This window comes from Amphiura filiformis, chromosome 4 (assembly GCF_039555335.1).
Source record: "Amphiura filiformis chromosome 4, Afil_fr2py, whole genome shotgun sequence".
Lineage (NCBI taxonomy): Eukaryota > Metazoa > Echinodermata > Ophiuroidea > Amphilepidida > Amphiuridae > Amphiura > Amphiura filiformis.
Genome location: NC_092631.1, coordinates 38,961,784 through 38,983,249, shown reverse-complemented (window position 1 = coordinate 38,983,249; position 21,466 = coordinate 38,961,784). Strand labels below are relative to the sequence as shown.

At 36.8% G+C, this 21,466-nt stretch overlaps 1 protein-coding gene across 1 annotated transcript; it reads left to right on the top strand.

The window, feature by feature from the left end:
* Positions 1-3,938: 3,938 nt before the first annotated feature.
* Positions 3,939-15,296, top strand: LOC140150870 (protein LSM12 homolog A-like). Its single transcript, XM_072173017.1, has 5 exons — positions 3,939-4,113; positions 9,084-9,220; positions 10,318-10,427; positions 11,589-11,709; positions 13,316-15,296. The coding sequence occupies exons 1-5, from the start codon at positions 3,978-3,980 to the stop codon at positions 13,370-13,372; spliced, it is 561 nt and encodes a 186-aa protein (XP_072029118.1). The 5' UTR covers positions 3,939-3,977; the 3' UTR covers positions 13,373-15,296.
* The last annotated feature ends 6,170 nt before the right edge of the window (positions 15,297-21,466 follow it).

Sequence of the window (21,466 nt, the reverse complement as noted above, 5' to 3'; positions counted from 1 at the left end):
ATTTTGACTTTTCGCAGCTCCAAAAGACCCCATTTTACTTGTTCACAGCCCGGTTCGCAGCTCCGAAAGACCCCTTTTACCGGTACACCGTCAGCTCCCAAAGACCCACCACCTCAAAATTCCGGGGGAGCATACCCACCAAAATTTCTTGATGTGCCCCCCCCCCCGGGACTGAACGTCTTGTGAGTCAGACGAGTCCGAGTAGCTCCGAGTCAAGGTGGCAAGCCTCCCATGTGAGCTCAGCATACTGCAGTTACTGTCCGTTTTCCTATACACAGTGCACAGTGCTCTCACCATTGACGCGTGATCTGTTAGAAGTATGGGTATTTGCCTAGTTAACGTCGCTGTGTGAAAAATAACCGGCCAATATTAAAAGTATAATTTTTTTTTTTTATACTCTTCTAAAATTCTAGAAAATATAGTTTTGTAACATGTCCTAAATTTTTAGCTAATTTAGATGTTTGGAAATATTCTTACTTTGGTGTTTTAGTGTATGTTATAGTACATTGCCTAGTTAACGTCGCTGTGTGAAAAATAACCGGCCAATATTAAAAGTACTCTTCTAAAATTCTAGAAAATATAGTTTTGTAACATGTCCTAAATTTTTAGCTAATTTAGATGTTTGGAAATATCATGTCGTACTTTGGTGTATGTAAACGACAGATAACACCAACAAATATGAAGAAATTATTTCCAAACCGTGTTAAGTCTGCAAACCACCGTGTGTTGCTAATCTTCGAGTATCGAGTTTCGAGTTCGAGTATCGAGTTTCGAGTTGCAATTTTCGAGTATCGAGTTGCAATTGTCGAGTATCGAGTTGAAATCTTCGAGTATCGAGTTGCAATTTTCGAGTATCGAGTTGCAATTTTCGAGTATCGAGTTGAAATCTTCGAGTATCGAGTTCAATTTTCGAGTATCGAGTTGCAATTTTAATTTTCAATCTGCTTTTGAAGTAGGCTATAGGATGTCCCTCTCCGACATGAAGAGAAAGCACAAATGTTTAACCCTTCTCTATCCAATTTGTTATTACGTTCTCCACGGAATTCGTAAAAGCCCCGGTAAAAGCACACTAGTTGTTCATAAAAAGGGTAGGCCTACTAGTGGATAGGTATTAACCTCGGGGTATTACCCTCCCGAGTAGGCCTACATTGATACCAGAATGACTAAATTAGACTAGGGTTAACTTATATATATACCGGGATATATACACGATACCATTATATTAAGGGCTCGTGGATAACGAGAAAAAAGGAAAATCTGCATCAGAAAATTCAAACTAGAAAATCGTTCATTTTAGCATACTTCATTTTGTTGCAAAAACGGGGTAGGCCTAATCTCCCCCTCGGGTAAATGGGGTGGATGCCACTCACGACGATTTCAATAGACATTCTGAGGGCGGGTGGCAAACACCCATCCCCTTAGTTATGTTCGTGAGAGTTACAACTAATGGATAAATTATACTAGGGCTAACTTATGTTACCATTATATTAAGGGCACGTCGATAACGAGAAAAGAAGCAAATCTGCATCAGAAAACTCCAACTCGAAAATCGTTCATTTTGGCATACTCGAGTTTCAAACTCGAAAACCTTTAAAATGAGATTACTTCGAGTTTTAAACTCGAACATCTGCAAATGTACAATTTTCGAGTTTCATTCATGCCTATCATAATGCAAGGCAAACTACTTCAGATCAGTTTTACATTAACCCTTGGCAAACGAATGGGAGGTATCATGGTATCCGACCCCCCTAACGGATGATTTTACCGAACATTTAACATTTTGCAGATTCTCGAATTTAAAACTCGAAGTAGGCTCATGTTAAAGGTTTTCGAGTTTGAAACTCGACGTATGCCAAAATGAACGATTTTCGAGCTATATAAAAAGTAGAGGGTGCTAAAACTAAATAAAAGCGTTTTAGGGTTACGGTAAAGTCATCCGTAAGGGGGGTTGGATACCACGGTACCATTAATATTGCAACTCGATACTCGAAAATTGCAACTCGATACTCGAAAATTGAACTCGATACTTGAAGATTTCAACTCGATACTCGAAAATTGCAACTCGATACTCGAAAATTGCAACTCGATACTCGAAGATTTCAACTCGAAACTCGATACTCGAACTCGAAACTCGATACTCGAAGATTAGCAACACACCAAACCACCATGCTTCTCATTTTCAAGAACGCTGGTTAACAATAAGCAGAGTATTATCTCATTTCGTAAACCTGTAAACAAAAGATTTAATCAGTTGAGCTGTTTTTAATGAGTGTTATCTTGGTTTAATAGCTTTTAATGGGGTTTAAGTCCTGCAAAGGTCGTGGTGAACTCTACTGTAGACATGACTGCATCATGGTGTGCTGTAGATGGGCCGCATCGGCTATATGTTTTTTGTTCGTTAACCAGTCGGTCTGGGTGGACACATACTTAGGTCCTGACGGGACCAGATTCAAGCAAAATGCTCAAGCCAAGCTTAGGGGTGGTGCAATAATTATATGTGTACCCCCGGGGTGGTGAATTCTCAAGATGGTCTGCCAAAATCGCTTGCCCCCCCTTTGGCCGTGCCAAAAATCTTTTTGCCCCCTTTCGACGTGCCAAAAACCTTTGCCCCCCCTTTGACGTGCCAAAAATCTTTGCCCCCCCCTTATACATGCAATATTTTGGGGAACCCGAATTTAAAACCATAAATTGTCTTATCATATAATGCGAGCGCAGCGAGCAGGAAATTTTGCATATTTGAACGTGTTCCTAACGTTTTCCTACGCCTTTTTAGGGCGTAATATAAAATGGTACCCAAAATATCTGTGCTAAAAATTGCTTGCCCCCCTTTGACCTGCCAAAAATGCTTGCCCCCCCTTTTGGCCTGCCAAAAAATCTTTCGGCCCCCCCCCTATAATTCAACATCCCGGGGGTACACATAATTATTGCACCACCCCTTATAATCATACTGCCGGTACTGTAGAATGAAGAGCCTGACCCAGAGCTTGCCCAACACTGAATCAATTATTGCATGATAGCATCCGTGGGTTGAATTTTTTTCAATGCTGAATTCACGGTCCAACGAAAAGCTACAACAATACTACACTCACTGCATGCCATTGCTTGCGGATCATGTGTGTGTGTGTGTGTGGGGGGTACTTATAGTGTAGGCCTATGTAGCTGGGAAGAAAAGCCGTCCAGCATTTGAAAATGTTGTTGGACCCAAGTTCCTGTTTTAAGATATACAAAAAAGACCTAGAATTTGTAGGATTAGATGAATCCCATTATTTCTCTCATTATTAGGTAAGCCTTCTCATTGGGTAGCCTAGCAAAAAAAAAAAAGAAAAAAAAAGAAAAAATTACGAAAAAAATTAGTTTGTTATCTCTGTATTATGCAAACCATTAACTGATGTTTATTTGAGGTAAACACAAGTTAATGGTTTGCATATTAAGGATAATAATCTGTATTTTTTTCGTAATTTTTTTTTCCATTTTTTTTTCAAATTATCTGTGAATAATCCTAACCCTTCAGAATAGGTCCAGTGGTTCTTCAAAACTGCAAAATACTTCCAAAAAAATGTTAAAAAATAAATAAAAAATTGTTTTGAGTTTTGACAGTAATACTTTGAAATTTTAAGTTGTGTTTTTTTTTTTTTAGGATGTAAATTTTTATAGAAAACTGTTCCAAAATAAGGCTCAGATTGCACGAGAGAGCATCTAAACCCTGAGAGCTGCCCTTAAGCGGGCCCTGGACCCCGGCTGTTAGGACTACGCGCTTCGCGCTCATGATGTCCGCTACGCGCACATAGGCCTATTTCAGTTATTTCACAGAAAATTTTCAGCACTTGTCATTAAGTTCCCAGACAACAGAAAATTTTCTGGAGGCCTGATGAGCTCGATCCCTCCCAATTTATATGCCATCATGATTTCCGCTGCACACTTGCGGTGCTCCTCGAATGAAAGGAAAACATTTTCAACCAGCGTAGCGTGAATCCAAAATGGCTGTAAATTCTGAAGGAGCTTCGGGCGATAATCCTCTGAAAGTGGGCAATGTTTTGGTCTGTGTTACTTGTTTTGGCGAGAGAATTGAAGGCGAGGTGATGTCGTTTGACGGGAACAGTATGATTGCACTGAGTATCCTTAAAAATTGTTTTTAAAACGTGGAAAGTAACGGGGTGCAAAATTCGGCAACTTTGTAGATTCTGTAAATGTATGAATAAGATGGGGCTTATTATGACTCATCATTGAAAAGGTTTTTTTATGAACGGTGCCCCATATTGTAGGTGAATGCATTGCCTACATTGATCCCCAGGGGTCCGTGAATTTGAGTGGAATGTGACCAGATCATGAGCCTCATCCTTAGCTTTGGTTTAGTTAAAAAAAGCTTTCACACACTGGTCATTGACATTGATTAAAATTTCAATGATTGATTGTTTTTGTAAAGTTAATTTTTTATTACTTCCGTGGTCCGGGTACAAGGTCGCCTACTACCATGACTACGCGCTGAACCGACGACCAATGGCAACCGCCTGAACCGGCTTGTTGTCAAGTGCGTTGTTGATCAACCAATCAGCGTGATTGTTTATTTCTTCTGTGTGTAAGCTCGTCTACGTGGACGCTTGGCGCACAGCTTGGACCATGGAAGTACTAAAAAATTAACTTTTATGAAATAAAGTTCAAGATGCTCAACTAGCTTGGTCGACTGAATGGAAATCACCGAAATAATTGGGAGTGCCACATTAAATATCAAGGCATTCGGTCGGTCAGCATGATGTTATTCTCTATTGTTGTTTTTGCCGGGATATGGCTATTGTTCGATCTCGTAACATGTATCTAATTAAAGTAATTTCCATGATTTTCATTTTTGCATTACCTGTATTACTATAATTATACTTTGAAAAGTTTGAAATAATAATACTAGCTTTGATTTCATTAAAGAGCTGCACAATATACTGTAGGAATATGAGAACATGATAAATATGCAAGTCATATCTAGTCTTTGAAATTTATGGGACTTTAAAAAGTCATTACAAAAGGCCACTTCTCATAGAGGTCAAAAGTCAGGGAAAGTCATGAAATATTTTCACAATAGGTCATCGAAAGTCATGGAATTTTGGTGGTCAGAAAGTGTACGAATCCTGATATTAAATGTGTTGTGTTCTTTTATGGTACCAGGTACTAAATTGCAGATTTAACATACATTGGTTTATTTGTTTTAGCAGTACCAGTTGTAGTAAAGTGCAAATTTCAATTCAAACGTTTGAGGACGTTCTGGTATTTGACAGCATTTTATTGCAAAGCAAAAACTGGATACCGTATGTCATACACTTTGCAAATTGAGAGGAAAGTCACCAATTCTGATTCAAATAAACAAAACCTTACATGTTCACCCGATTACATGAATGATGAAGTAAATATATTTAAAGCTTGGTGACACTATGAGGATACAGAATATGCGTGCACAAAATGTTATTGTACAGTGTGTGCTTGAATGAATACAGGGTGTAACATGAAAAAATTTCTTTTTTTGAAGTTTTAACATACCCAGGTTATTTTTGTCTCTGAAGTAATTGATAATGTTGATTAAAAATAGTGTTGGCCGATCCAACCCAAGATCGGATCTGCCGATCTCCGATCTGAAAATTAGCAGATCGGGCCGATCCGATCCCGATTCAGATTCCTTATGTTATTCTACAACCAGTACAAGTTCATTCAAGTCGGGCCCCAGTAATGTTAACGGTCAAAGCTTAATTCCCCAAACCTGTAACTATGTAATATGATGACCGTTTTAGAGGTTTTTCATGTCAATATCAACCCAAATAAAATACCATTTTACACCCCAAGTCCCAGCGTTACTCACTCAGTGCCTCCGATTGTCGGAAGTTTAATCATTAATCCATTTCTCTTGATTGTTTTCTTCTTCTTTCTTCTCCGCGACTCAACTTTGATTTGCGTGTGTACCAAGTTAGGCGAATCACTGCGCGAATTGATTTGATGACCCTGCAGCTAAATCAGCTCCATCGATATTATAATAATTTATGCATATGACGTATTGGGGAATACCGCGGAATTCCCATCCTGATTGGTTGTGCAGAGTTGTTTACAGAAAAAATTCACGTGTTCGGAGATTAAGAGATGAAATCGTCCGTGTGAGGAGGAATAGCGAATGTGCGTGGTTCTAAAAATAACATGCCCTCAAATTCACCTTGGGAAACCCGACATTGAAGGGCGCACGTGTCGAGTGTTAAAGTGTTTAAAATTTTTTCCCAGGGACGCACTGTACAGTCGGCAGTGTTGTCACTGAGTGGATAATATTATAAAATACAGTATGAAACGACATGATTCTTGCGGTGGTAACAACGTTTTTTGGAAATATATTGGCATTAAATAGTAGTAATGTTACATAAGAAAGTAATGGTAAGCTTAAAGAATTGTTGTGTACTTTTATTACTGTCAAGTTCAGAGATCGGTAAGCTAGATCAGCAGCTGATAGCTCATCTGCCGATTCAGATTCAAGGCCGATGCAGTCCATATCGGCACCAATCTCCGATTCACAGATCGGTATCGGCCAACACTAATTAAAAACAAATATTGCTGTACTAACAAGACATGGCTTTCAGTAAAGATAGACCCCCAGTCTTCCAATCGTCCCTCGTAAAAATAAACGGTGGCCAAAATCATGTGTACACGGTTTATTAAATAATGTAGAATTTAGGGATTTAATTAATTGGCACTTAATTATTAATTTAAGGGGGTACTACATCCATTGATTTCTTTTTGCATTTTTTGCATTTTGTGAAGAAATTACAAAAAAAATTGGACAAAGTGGTATGCAAAATGAAGGGCAAATCTTCTCGTTTTATTGGTGGCATCGGTATCAATGTAGCTTACATGCTTTTGAAGATAGAAGCCAAAAGGAGGTACATCACTGATGATTTAAATTCACTTCATTTTGGAAAGCTTACTATCAACCGATTTCGTTAAAATTTTGGATATGTGTTGCTAACACATTAGGGAAATAAAGTTGATATGTAAAATGGGAATAAGTGGTTCCTGATTTCTTTTATGACTTCATGAACTTGGTGCTCCACAACTATCAAAAAGGAACTGGTTAAAATGCTTCTATTTTCAATGTTGAGCTATATTTTGTATTTTTAACTTGCGACATTATTTCACTGAAACTTAATTTAAAAGCCATAGGTAACAGCCTAACAGGTTATCACAACCATACTACAGCAATGTTGAAAAAAATTGTATTTCTTGTCACCTATACCACCATATTGGGTAGTTTTCCGTAAGCTTAACTTTTGTGATTTTGGTAACTATTTTATATTTATTTGTGAAATCCGTCTCAACTAGGCATTCTAAATTGTACTCACCATTTACATCCCAAGGTACCGGTATATTAGTATATCCACCTTGCACTTCTCGATATATATCCAGTTAAAGACAGAATATCAAAATTATGCCTCATTATGATATCACAGACTCTCACATGTGTATTCAAAATTGATGCTAAAATTTGACCTGAACCAATTGACCTATAACCTGACATACGGTGACCTAATAGCCTTTTCTTCTCCTAACAACACATTATAGTATTAAATTGACTAATGACTATGCATCCATTGTATAAGTGTTTATTTAATTTATTCAGTGTTATACAGCTCAACTGATCATACTTTTCCTACATTCGACCTTGCATGATTTTTGAGTTGACACAGTCATGAAAATAACTATAGATACTTGACAGACCCAGTTCTGAACCTTTTCATTGATCATTCATAACAATAGGTATCTGATGGATCAGTGAAGATGAGAAGGGATTATAATATATCCGTAACCTTGATATTATAGTACATCTCGAGGAAAAAGTGCAATGGACATGTTTTCATTTTATGTTTCAAATATCCCCCGCATGAAAATTCAGTATTTAACCCAAAATGGAAAATGGAACAATTTATTGGAAATCTGTTTTAACAGATTTTTTTGACATCTTTTTCTGCACTGTATTATACCTAAATTAAGAAATTTGATAAATATTCAAAGAAAATATAGGTCATCCAAAAATGTTGATTTTTACACATTTTGGGGCAAAAAAGGAAAAATAAGCAAAAATATCAAAATCTGTTTTAACAGCTTCATTCATCAAGTCAAAACAAACGGCCTACATGCTTAATTTCTAATAAAATATTGAAATTGTGAAAAATATAGGTATTTATTGATTTTCATGTTTTTTCTTGCAAATATGCTAATAATATGCAAATTATGAAATTGAAAAATAAAGTTTCTACATAGCATACATCTTTCAAGTGTGATGTTCAAAATGACAGACATCAAAAAAGAGATTCGATGAAATGTAAAGGTGTAGTATCAATTTTGGCATGGGCTGTCTGGTTAGGCAAAGTACGGTAAGTTGAGCTGTACCACTAGATTTTCTATAGATAGTATAACAAAGGATTTAATGTATTCTATTCATGTACTCTACTTGAACATGTTCAATAGAATAGATTATGGTTTGTTATGAAACACAGATCTGAGTTACTAGGATACAGTAAACAAAAAATATATACATTGTATGGCTAAAATGACTTACTAAAATGGTTTAAATGCACTTTGTATGTAGATATATTTTATAAGTTCAGGACATGAGGTGATGAACATATTTATGTACGTCATAAATTTGCAAGAAAAAAAAGAAGTGGGGTACTGATGAAAATCAGGGTATTATTCCCCCTTAAATAGATATGTTTGTTACAAATTATGTTGCATTAGTTTAACATCAGGGTTGTAGCTACTAAAATCAGGGTTGTAGCTACGCTGGGCAGTGGTGGGCGGACCCACCCGGCACTCAAGTAAATTTTGAGCCCAAATACCCGGCACTCCAGTCGCAAATGTTTCAAAATCAATGATCAATCAGTATAAAAATGTGCAATTCTTATCAAAATTTCAATTTTGTTACCATTTCATATAAATTTCACCCGGCACTAAAATTTGCCTAGCTTTAACCCTGTTTAACATGTGTTATTGATTGTGACACCCAAGAGTTACACTTTTCCAGATTGGTTCAGTTGTTCCATTCCTTAACGATGTAACTTTCTCAGAAAAGAAACCAGCAGGAGATCAAAGGCGAGGAATCTACGATGTCACTCTAGTCAATCTATCACTATGTAATGATGTACAGATTGTACATGAATCAACTACACCTCCACCAGAGCTTCCAACTCTTAATACAAGAAAGGTAAAGTACTCTATATAGCACAAAATATTTGCAAGGTTTTTTTTGCTGAAAATTTCAGAACTGAATTTAAAAAAGCCAGCGAATATACACTCCTCAAAGTAATTAAAGGATCAAAAAATTTCATTCAATATGTTTCAAAAACAAAATTATCTTTCAAGATGTTTTCAATATGAAACAGTCATGATGAGACTTTTAACAGTGTTTAGTAGAGCATGGACAAGGCCACATAATATAAAAAGATATTTCGATTAGGTACAAGTATGGTCAAGATAATCTGGATGAAATTTTTTCGATCCTTTAGTTATTTGAGGAGTGTAGTTATTTCCCGTACATGTAGGCTTTGAAACCATGAATAAAAGCAAAATACAAAGCTGCTCAGAGCAGTTAAGATTGCAAACAAATACAGGTAAAATATTTGTTTGTTTACATATTATATCACAAATTAAAAAAAATAAAATAAAAATTATTTGATATCATCAGGACAGTCATCGTATTCAGAATATAATTTGGTGTGTCTGATGTGCTCTCAGGTCTCACAAAAAATACTGGACAAAGGTGGGTGATTAGCCCAAAATTTGTTGCCATGGTGACCCATTTAATAAAAATTTTGAATCTGCATATTTTTTTTTATTCAAGGACAAGGCTGCATATTTTGAGCTATCAACACAAATGAGGTATCAACATTTGTAAAACTAAAATGGCTTTCCTTTTGCTGTTTCAGTTTAAAAATTTGATGCATAGATTTTGAGATATTGTCTTGTAAAGTTGCAATAAACGCCAACGGTGTAATTACTTTTTGGGTTGTGTTTATTTGATGTAATTGTATTTCTTGTTATGCCTGGTAGCCAGTTGAGTGCATTATTTAGTGATGCATTTTGTTTTGAAAATAAGGCTGGCAGCTCTACATTGTATATTGCAAGTCTTTAGATGTTATTCCTTGAAGATAAGGATGATGATTCTTGATGGGCAGGACAGGATTAACCAAAGATAATATCTTTGCAATTCCTATTGTGAATAGGCATAATAGTTATATAAGAAAGTTACTTTTGATAAAGTCTAATGTTGCACGTATGTTACGCCACATTTTGATATTTCAGATTGAAAAAAGAGTATCGGATTCAGTCGCAGAGAAAAAGATGGCCATTAGATTACAAAAAGAGGGCATCAGTCCCGCTGTACAGCTTCTATTCCGCACCATAAATAAGACGTAAGTATTACTTTTAATTGTCAAGGCTAATCTAGTCATTAACAGCAGTTCAGTATTAAGTAACGCTGACGGGTTAGCACCAAGATATATCAATAAATCGATATATATAAGTTGCCGATAAACTGTAGTATGTAGTACAAGGTGGATTTGATTTTTAGACTTGTGAATATGTTGAAGATCAAGCAAGCTTGAATTTGATCCAATGCAATATTATTAGTTATCCCCTGTTTGTTCATGCAATACGAAAAATATCACTGGTTTTGAGGTCGTATCACACTCGGCCGCATATGAACAGACAGGGGGTAACGAATTTATCATTCAGTAGACATGAATTTAACATACATAAATAAATAAATAAATAAATAAATAAATAAATAAATAAATAAGGAAGGAAGGAAGGAAGGAAGGAAGGAAGGAAGGAAGGAAGGAAGGAAGGAAGGAAGGAAGGAAGGAAGGAAGGAAGAAGGAAGAAAGGAAGAAGGAAGAAAGAAGAAAGGAAGAAAGGAAGAAAGGAAGAAAGAAAGAAAGAAAGAAAGAAAGAAAGAAAGAAAGAAAGAAAGAAAGAAAGAAAGAAAGAAAGAAAGAAAGAAAGAAAGAAAGAAAGAAAGAAAGGAAAGAAAGACCACAATCATAAAATGATCAAGTACACAATCATAAAATGATCAAGTACACAATCATAAAATGATCAAGTACACAATCATAAAATGATCAAGTTATAGGCCTACTCCAAACTATTCCATGCATGCTTTACAGTTTTCTGTCGTGCAACTACCGCCAGGCCATGTAATACAGCGCCATTGCCAATGCGTGACGCACGCTGACGCGAGGTAGCACGTAATTGCCGTCTCTACCGCATACGCGATCAGCACAGTGTACAATACAACGCGAGTATGCAGGCCCATTCATTGCCATTACTGATTAAGAGCTGAATAATACGGCTATATATTGTACGGTAATTTATGAGCGCTGAACAATACGAAATTATATTATTGGCTATTAACGAATGAAATGTCGCTATTCATGTCTACTGAATGATAAGATTTTATACAAATACAATCTTTCATTTTTCCCTTGCGGTAAACTATGCCTGTATTGAGATTTGTCAAGAATCACCTAACAATACATGTGTATTATATGATTGCTTTTCTTTCTCTTCCATAGATTGTCCTGCAAATGGCAAGGCAAAAACATCATAGTATTAGATGACGTTGTTGTTAAGCCTCCATACACAACAGACACATTACAAGGCTCAGATGATGCCGTAGCACAAGTTAGGAAAATTGTAAGTCATTTCAATCTATATGCAAACATATTGTAGTGACTTTTGCATACTGACAAATATCAGATTACTTAAAACCACACTTCAATAATCCATGAAATACTAGTACTGTTGTCGTTACATATTTTCGTTGTCAACATGATTACAAAAGAAGCACCTTACTGTATATCCTCTAATAAATGCTTCCACCTCTAATAAGGAGGGCGAGATGGCCGAGCGGTTAAGGCGTTGCGCTGTCGGCCGGGAGATACGATCGACGAGAGTTCGAGCCTTGGGCTTGCCTTAGGTGAAAATTCTCTTTCCTCCCAAAAAGTTTCTATATGGTCAGGAATCCTTCAATTGAGTTCAGTTTCATCACAGAATTTAATTGTAGAATTTCTTCTCGCCCCCATACACTGCTTAGCATGTGCAGATATAGGTAGTGTGTGTGCGATGTCCAGTGGTTCGGAAGTCACGTAAAGCCGTTGGTCCCGTGTTCAGGAGGATTCATCCCTGTGCACGTTAAAGTGTCAAGAGCTATTCAAAAAGAGAAGGGGACATCCCCGGTTCTGATATCTGCACTCAATCCTAGGTTCCAGGATAAGTTGGTGAAGTATAGTATATCTGGCAATGCCGACTCAACCAGAACCAGAACCTAGAACCAGAAATGCCTCTCCAGTCAAACAATTTCCATGCTATCTTGTGTAAGTAAGCTTACCACGGTCCACACAAGAACAGTAATGGTGTTGGTATTGGCGAAAATTACATCGTAACCCCGGAAGTGAACCAGAAGTCATTGATCCTAAGTTCATATTTTTTTAAGCTTACCTAATGATTTTTCCAGGAATTATCATAAAAATGACCTCTAATATGATTAAGCTCCTGCATTTGAAGGGTTACAGAAAATCTATAATGAAATGAAGCCTGTCTACGGTGATGATTGCCCATCATATGGCACTGTTGCTTTTTGGAAAATGAATTCCCAAACTGGCCACATGTCCCTCAAAGATTAGCCTAGAAGTGGACGTCCATCTACACTTACGGACGATGCGGCCACAGTGAAGGAAGTGGAAAGGGGTTCCGTGCTTGCTAACTCCACGCCTCTGGGAAGGAGTCGGCAAGCACGGAACTCACCCACCGTGCTGACTCCTTAAACATGTGCAGTTGGTTGTGAATAATATTCCACACACTGCCATATCAAACTAAGATCAGTTTCATGCATGATCATGCTGATAGTTACATGTACTCTTTGGTCTTCCATGATAAGATCCATCACTTTCTTCAGGGTGACCACATCGTCCGTAAGTGATGGACGTCCACTTCTTGGTTCATCTGTGAGGGACATTTGGCCAGTGTGGAAATTCCTTTTCCTTTCGAACCTTAGACCCCCCATGCCAAGCACACGATCACCGACCGGTAGCCACACAGATTACGCTGTCCCGGTCAGCGATTCCATGAGCATATAGCACCTAGAGTGATTGTGTCATCGCAGACCCTGGGATTCATGCATGCGCAATGGTTTTCTTCATAGTCTTTTGTGGTATCTATGGGTGTTAGGGTTAATACAATATTTTAATACAGAACACAACCAGTAACACTAGTTTTCTTTTCGGTGATTTTCTTTGCACAGATTGAAAAACACAACAGGGACCTGCAACAACAAGCAGCAGGCAACAGCAGTAGTTGAAGATTATATGACTTGTTATTGGACGTACCTCTCTTGTTTTCTTATGTACTACTGCATCCCACTAGGACTTATTAACTGTTTGGACAACAAGTGTTTCCGTTTGTTAACATTTGCTGTCTTAAACAGTAAAAGGGGACTGAAGTCGGAAAGATGGTCTGCAACCAAAGCCTGATCAGAAAGTTGAAACCTGTGTTATTATTGCCAACATATCTTGCTGTTCTGTAAGAGAAAATATTACAGTCCGGTATTATTAACAAGGTGAAAGCATAGCCTGCAGTTTATACCAAGGTGTGGCTACTACTTTCATGTTTTCAACTTGAGATGGACTGTATACTTTTTGAATCGCAAGCAATGTCAATATATTTATTATGATATGTACGGCAAGCTTTTTAACATGGTGCACAAAGTTTATTGAAAATTGGATTTTATGAGCACGGCAAAGTCGTCGCATCCATTGATCGAAGCAGATTGCTTGAACAATAATTGTGGTTTTGCAGTTGTGTTCGCACGATGCATTGAGAATCGATCGCCAGAGGACGATGTATTCATTCAGTCACCAGCCACGATCTCATGTCGGATGAAACATTTCTCAAATCTGGGAATTGCGTTCATCATACAGAGAGACTTGTGAATTGACTGTGTAAGTTGCTTAGACCCGGTGTGGACTTTTGTGAAAGAAATTGGAAGAACTGGTAGTTGTAAAATTGAAAAAATTGAGATCAGCAAAGATCATTTTCCGGTCCGATGTCGGTATTTCTGTGTGGGTAAAAGTACTTTAATCATGGACATAATTACAAACTTAAGATATCCTTATGGCTGATATTTTAGCTGCTGGTTTAAATCAAACCGATTTAAATGGCACGAATGAAGCTTGCATTCTTTTTTATTCAGAAGTGTTGTTAGTGTGTATTGTCTTGAATCAACTACTGGGCTATTCCAGTTGAAATCCATACACCTCTTTTGAAAGACATGATCTTAATCTCCTACACAGGGAGTGTGAATTTCAAATGAAGTCACTCATTCAGGTAACCCTGTTTGAAATTCACACTCCCTGTGTGGGAGATTAAGGTCATGTCTTCCATAAGGGGCGTATGGATTTCAACAGGAATAGCACAACAAGACTCAATCTAATCCAACCAGGTCATAGAACGTAGTGAAATTGAAATACAGGAAAAAAAAAGACAATAACATATATCAGAAAATTGATATCCTCAAGAGTTCATATTAATGGAAGGCATCAAAACCCAAGCGCTGTCCAACCCCTACCGCTCTGGCAGAACCAGTGATTGGGTGTGGTTTCTTTTGTTCAAAACAATAGAACCACTGGTTCTGCCATTGTGCCAGCGGTGGATTGGCCTTTGGGTTTGAAGCTATCCATAAGTATGTATGCTAGGGATTGTAAGGGTTTCAGCCATATCATACTTGATTACTGGTTAAGGGGGTGGCTTCAAAATAGGCTGTTCCAATTGAATCCATACATCCCTTGTGGGAGACATGCCCTTAATCTTCCACACAGGGAGTGTGAATTTCAAATTGGGCTACCAGAATGGGTCAATCCCATTTGAAATTCACACCTCCTGTGTGGGAGATTAAGGTCGTGCCTTCCATAGGGGATGTATGGATTTTAACTGAATAGCCCGACCCAACTAAGGTTGACTGCTCGTAGCACCCTGGCAGAACTGTGTGATATTGTTCTGAACTAGTCTTTGTGAAAGATGCCTTGTGAAAAATGAGCGTTGCGCGTTTCTGCTAGTTCCAAATATAAATAGAAAACCATGGAGCAAAAGTGGAACAAATTTGCGTGAAGAGCGCAACATTTTTCACTTTATAGGTTAAAATGGCCTAATATGTCCAAATCAGTGGTTCTGCCACAGCCTCTGGCAGGTGGTCCACAAGTGATTGGGTTTTGAAGCCAATCTCTAAGTAAATGAGAACAAAATTAAGTTTTTAAAAAATTGCATTCTTTCATTCCTTTGGCCTGATTAGACTTGTTTCATATTTATTGACCAGAGTTACAAATATGCCAACATATGCATTAAATGTATTGAGTTTCATGATGATGACATGAGGAATATAAAAAATTGTTTGATTTGTGTAAAGGTCAGTAGGTATTTTTTATTATTTTTTAAAACATATTTTCAGGAAAAAAAAAAAAAAAAAAAAAAAAAAAAAAAAAAAAAACAGCTGCAGGCTTTTCTATAAATTTAAAACAAGCACACATTTCAGGAGATTAGTGTGCTGCTTTTCCTATTTTTTTTAATTTTTTTTAATTTTTCACTAAAATTGGGTCTGTCAGGTTATGCCAATCAAACAATTTTTGTTCAGCCTCAGGTTAAGTTGATCAGCCATTGAATTAAATATTGGCATACCAAGGGAAGGGGTCAGTTTGTACCCACTAGTTCAAATATTGAAATAAAGTAAACAAAATGTGGTGTGGCCCATATCACTCAGACCAAAATTCAGCTCATATCAACATTGCAATTTTTTGAGAGCTATATGCACATTTGTACCAGTCGGATATTTTGGGGAGTACTTGATTTGCTATTGGCTATTACTTGATTTGCTATTGGCTCAGAGCTATTGGCTATTCCAGTTGAAATCCATATACCCCCTAATAGAAGACATGACCTTAATCTTCAACACAGGGAGTGTGAATTTTAAATAGGGGTACCTGAATGGGTGACTCCATTTGAAGTCTACACCCCCTGTGTGGGATATTAAGGTCAAATTTTTCATTGGGGTTATGGATTTCAACTGCAATAGCACATTTTGCCCCATGGATACTGTAAAACACTTAAATTTCGTGAGGTATTTAATTTTGTGAATTTCGTGAGAACCTGAAATTTGCGAAATTAAATCCCCCGCGAATATTCGCGGCGAAATATTAAATTTACATTGATACTAACAGTAAATCTTCTGGATTTGCAAAAATCCTCAAAAATCAGGCTTTTTCTCAATTAGTGAAATTAAGTACCTGCAAAATTTAAGTGTTATACAGTATTTCACCAGATATGCTGCTGGAGACCAAAGTTTTTGTTTCTAGATGATGATCTGAATACAGTAATTGCTTCACTTCAATATTTCCCCATGACTGAGATTTAAATAAAGAGTTATTATAAAAAAATAAATTCAGTCATGAATTTCATATGTATAAAATACTAAGTCAAATAAAAGGCAAATGAATACAATATATGTAGACTGATTATTCAAGGGATATTCAGAGATCGTTTTAGGACCAAGACATCTATGTAAGAGTACTTTCATATGGCTGTGAATCCTGGGTAATATCCAGTGTCATGGAAAATAAAATAAATGCATTTGCCATATCATGCTACAGATTATGCTCAACATCATCATGTGAGCAATGCCGGAACTATGCTATGACTGAAGGTCCGTTCATACTACCACCGCATTTGCGATGCCGATATATCGATTACTTTTTACCGCAACTCAACGCAACTCGTCACATTTCCAAGTTAAAATGTATTTAACTTCATTGCGATATCACAATGCAGTAGTTTGCAGTACGATGCAGTGCGGCAATGCACCGCATCGCAAAGCGGTGCAAATGCGGCGCAAATGCGGTGGTAGTATGAACGGACCTTGACACCCAGCTTCTCATCACCCTAGTAATGATGCTAACTACGCTTCCTTGGGGGTACATGGCAATGAGACAATCTGACTTATATTTATATACCTCATCTAAAGATTCCCGCCATCTGATTGGTTAAAAGCGCTGGCATAGTTTTGACTATACCCGCAAAAGTAACTATTCCCCGGGCATAGTTCTGCGTGTGCTTCTTTCCCAGCGTAAAATGATATTACGCATGGGTTAATGTTTTCTATAATTACGCGGAAATCGCAGATTGTAATCTGTGCCGTTCGCATTGAATCTATTAATTTCTCTTCCCAAAATCAATACTTTTTTTAACCAAACAGATGACAAGAATCTTAAGATTTGGTATAAAAAACAAATATTGACTGCTTTTTATTCGGGGCATGGTTGAAATTGTAGACCTGCGGTGATCTCAAACCATGACATATAGTCATGGTTTTGAGATCACCTTAGGCCTATCATAGCAGTCAATATTTCTATAGTAGAAGCTGTTAAGAATACCAACAACAATTTACAACCAGATGCTATTGCTGCACTAGTTATGGATCTGGGTGCATGGAGAAACTTTGTTGTCACCTGCTCTGCAGTCGAATGAAATGAATTGGATCAGTATGAGGAAATTTCATTTTTGGATTAGCACTAAATTCTTTATGCCTTCACTCGGTCGGACATCCGGGAACATTTTCCCCTTCGTCCCCTTTGTACAAGGCAACCAGCTCAAGAAAGGGGAACTGCACATGCGCACACTGGTTTTACAAGGCTATTTCCCCTTTGTGGCGTCAGCCCGACCAAGAGAATAAGAATCATGTCAAAGTTCTAAGCTTTGTCTCAATTGAGCTTGTATGGGTTAGTTTATTTGGAATAATGTTGTTGGAGATTGATTGATCTCTGAATGCCCCTTTAACGTAAAACTAAATTTAAGAAATTCAAAAGGGAAAGGGTTGTCTAATAGTGAAATAGAAAAAAAACCACCATATGCAATTTGTGGAGTTCTTGTTTATTAGTGGGTTGGCATTTGGCCTATCCATGGCTATACATAGCTATCCATGGCTATACATAGCTATACATGGCTATACATAGCTATGCATGGCATTCCTGACCATAACCCATAACAAATGAGCTACAGCACCATTGGTGCTCCTGTTTTGTATTGCATTTTACCATTTTGCAGACAAATTTTTCAATATTTTTCATGATGTTATTAATAACAAATTAAGATAAATAATCATAATTTTTAGATTAGGAACAAGTACTGAGCAAATTCGCTATTACCCTGGTCTTTTTCAGATTCCGTATACCTGGTCTTCTGAGGCAACCTTTTTCCTATAAATAAGGCATGAGAATTGTTTTTTTAACTGAATTCAGTTATTTTTTTAGTCAAAATTTCTGCAACTTTATATTTAATTTCAGCCTGTTTTTGGTACTTTTTTTTTTTTAGGGAAGTGCAGTCTCATGCCTGATAAATAGATCATCTGTAAGCAGTGGTGGGGCCAGGTGGGCATGCCACCCATTCAGAACTCTTGCACCCCCCAGTTTCCCCCAGTAAAATCCCAAAATTATGAAAAATTTTCACTTTTTGCAGCAATTTTGAGCAAAATTTGTTGATTTTGCCCCCTAAAATTCACTTTGCCGCCCAATGCCCCACCCCGAAAAAAATCCTGGCACCGCTGCCGTCTCTTAGTAGTAATATAATGATTTGACATGTGAAGGATATAGCTATGGATATTGGTCTGAAAAACACATTCAGGAAACAATGGGATAATACATATGAAGTCCACACCTCACTGAATTCCATTCAAATTCAACAGTTTTAAAAGACAAGTGGAAAAGGTGAAAGATTCCTGGAATTCTAAACAAAATTTGCTCATTTGCCCAAATTGTGTAAAAATCCAACAGATTTTTTGCATTTTTTCAGTTTTCAATTGAAATTAAAATAAATTGGGAGTTTTTTTGTGATTAAAAATAAGGTGCAACTGGAATTGAGATGGTAGTGAAATCTTACACAGAGGTGCGAATTCTAAATGGAAAGCCCAATTACTTAACCCTATGAGAACTACCTGCCGATTGGCCAAAATGAATATTGGATCCAATTTTGAACCAATCAAGGAGGGTATTAATAAGATCATCTGCAAATGCAAGTTTGACCATAAATAGTTACTAAAGCCTAATCATTATTGGCTATTGATGTTTGGTGGACAAGACAAGATATTTGTAGACAGCCCACACTGTGTTTGCAGAATGGCATAATATGGAGGGTTTGGAGGATGGCGACTTGGGTTGGGGTTGGGAAGAAAAATAGGTGTGGATGACGAAAGGGAAAGGAAGGCGAGGAGACGAGAATAGAGAAAGACGGCCCTCCTTTGGCATTCAAAATCTTTGAAATTTAGGATTTTCAAGGGTATCCTCCAGGACTCGTGGAGGGGCATTGCACCTGGACCACCAGGCCCAATAAATATCATCATTTTCTCTGAATGTCTGAATTTGTGTCAAAATGCTCTGTTGACCTGACACAACAAATTTGGCTGCACCACAAATTTGGAGCAAGTTGGGACATGTGTAAACATTACAATTGTGCTAAAAAATCAGGTTTGAAAAGAAATTAACCAATAATATTATAAGATCGTACAATCGGGCGTACAATATGGTTTTATTTGCATGGAATATAAATAAGTCAGTCTCAATATTTAATACATTTTTGGGAAGCTGATGTGCCAAAAAATGCATTTTCGGAAGCCACTTGTCACTTGGGGGAAAAGGTCCAAACTTGGCCAGACACAGGGAAAATGACGTATTTTTATGTGCATTAAAAAAAACTCACAGAGGTAGGTATGAGCTCTCACTGACAAGAACCAGCTTACAAGAGGGGGACAGGCTACAAATGTTGTGGTGGGACATCCTATAATTTCTTTTTTTGTCTGCAGCATTTTGTTTCCCGTTTTTGTTTAAATAACCCCTATAATATACATAACATTTGTTACCAGTGTGTAGTTATTTTTTGAGAAAAATGCAAAATTAGTCACACAATTTATCAGGGGGTGTAGTACCACTTTAAAGACGTTTAAATTTCTAAATATTTTTTTTTATTATTAAAATGTTTGCAAAATGTTGTTTCGTGATCCTAGCATCCTTTTTTATGACTTTTTTTCAGTAGATATCCACGAAAAAAGTTTATTCCCAAAATTTCAGTTGATTCCGATTTTACGTAGCGAGTTATGCATGATTATGTGTATTACACAAGAACGAAATTCAAATTTGACGATATTTTTGCTAAACGAATTAATCTGCAAGAAATTTTTGGTACATAAACATTATGTAGCCAGAGGTTTCCAGTGGCATAAAAATCTGATCTTTTTTTGTGAACGGTGGGGGGATGAGGCTGTTGATCACGAAATGCCCTTTTAATAAAGAAGCTTATTTTTAATATGTAACATTTCATCAATTCATCATCACACCGACGTGTAATAAATGTAAGCAATACACTACATCAATACACATATCTACATACGTTTGAATAACATCAAATGTTGGGTTTTATATATTTCATGACTACGTTTGTATGAAAAACAACATTTTGCAAACATTTTAATAATAATAAAAAATATTCAGAAATTCAAACGTCTTTTTAAGTGGTACTACACCCCCTGATAAATTTTGTGACTAATTGTACATTTTTCTCGAAAAATAACTACACACTTGTAAAAAAAGTTATGTATATTATAGGGGTAAGGAATCAATTACTTCACTGAAATTTCAGTGATTGAAGACAAGTGATTATATGTTAAGAAATGAGGTACATTCTAGCAGTACCTCTTCATAAATAACGTACCGCTTGTCTTGAGTCACTGAAATTCCAGTGTATAAAACTGGATTCCTTGCCCTATAAGGCCCTTTACAATTAATTCTTAGTTTCCTGTTTCCAGCGCGCATCCAAAGTAGAGAATTGCAAAATATTTAATTATTTTATTTTTATTTTGGATTTTCTCTTTTAAAATAACTTTTAATGACTTCCATTTGCTACTTTCTGACTTGGCTTATATCAACTATAATGATGAATAAACAAAGAACATAACTGTACCATTACTTATGTATAAAATCAAACATAGTTGTAAAATAATTAAATGCATGTTCCTAGTAAAAACAGGTTGATGTAGGATGCGACCACTTGTTTTAAAATAAAGAAAATATTAGATAATTAATAATTAATAATTAAAAGTCGCCTCATCCCTTGTTTTCAACCATGAAACAGGAAACTAAGCATCAATTGTGAAGGGCCTAATATACATAACTTTTGTATCAGTGTAAAAAGTAGTCATAAAAGCCAAGTAATATCAGTAGCTGTGAATGACAGTAGGTCTTACATCATTACCATTGGCACTGTTTCACATTAACTGTCATTTTGCCTTTACCAGGTCGTATTACTAGTCTCAAAACTGGGTTTACCCATGCTGTTATAAATATCTTTTTTTAAATTTTTTTAA

What these genes read in the sequence shown, in the direction of transcription:
- LOC140150870 (XM_072173017.1), top strand. Translation starts at nt 3,978, where the DNA reads ATGGCTGTAAATTCTGAAGGAGCTTCGGGCGATAATCCTCTGAAAGTG. An exon ending in GAACAGTATGATTGCACTGA is followed by an intron (nt 4,114 to 9,083) that starts GTATCCTTAAAA and finishes TAACTTTCTCAG; the next exon opens with AAAAGAAACCAGCAGGAGAT. An exon ending in TTCCGCACCATAAATAAGAC is followed by an intron (nt 10,428 to 11,588) that starts GTAAGTATTACT and finishes TCTCTTCCATAG; the next exon opens with ATTGTCCTGCAAATGGCAAG.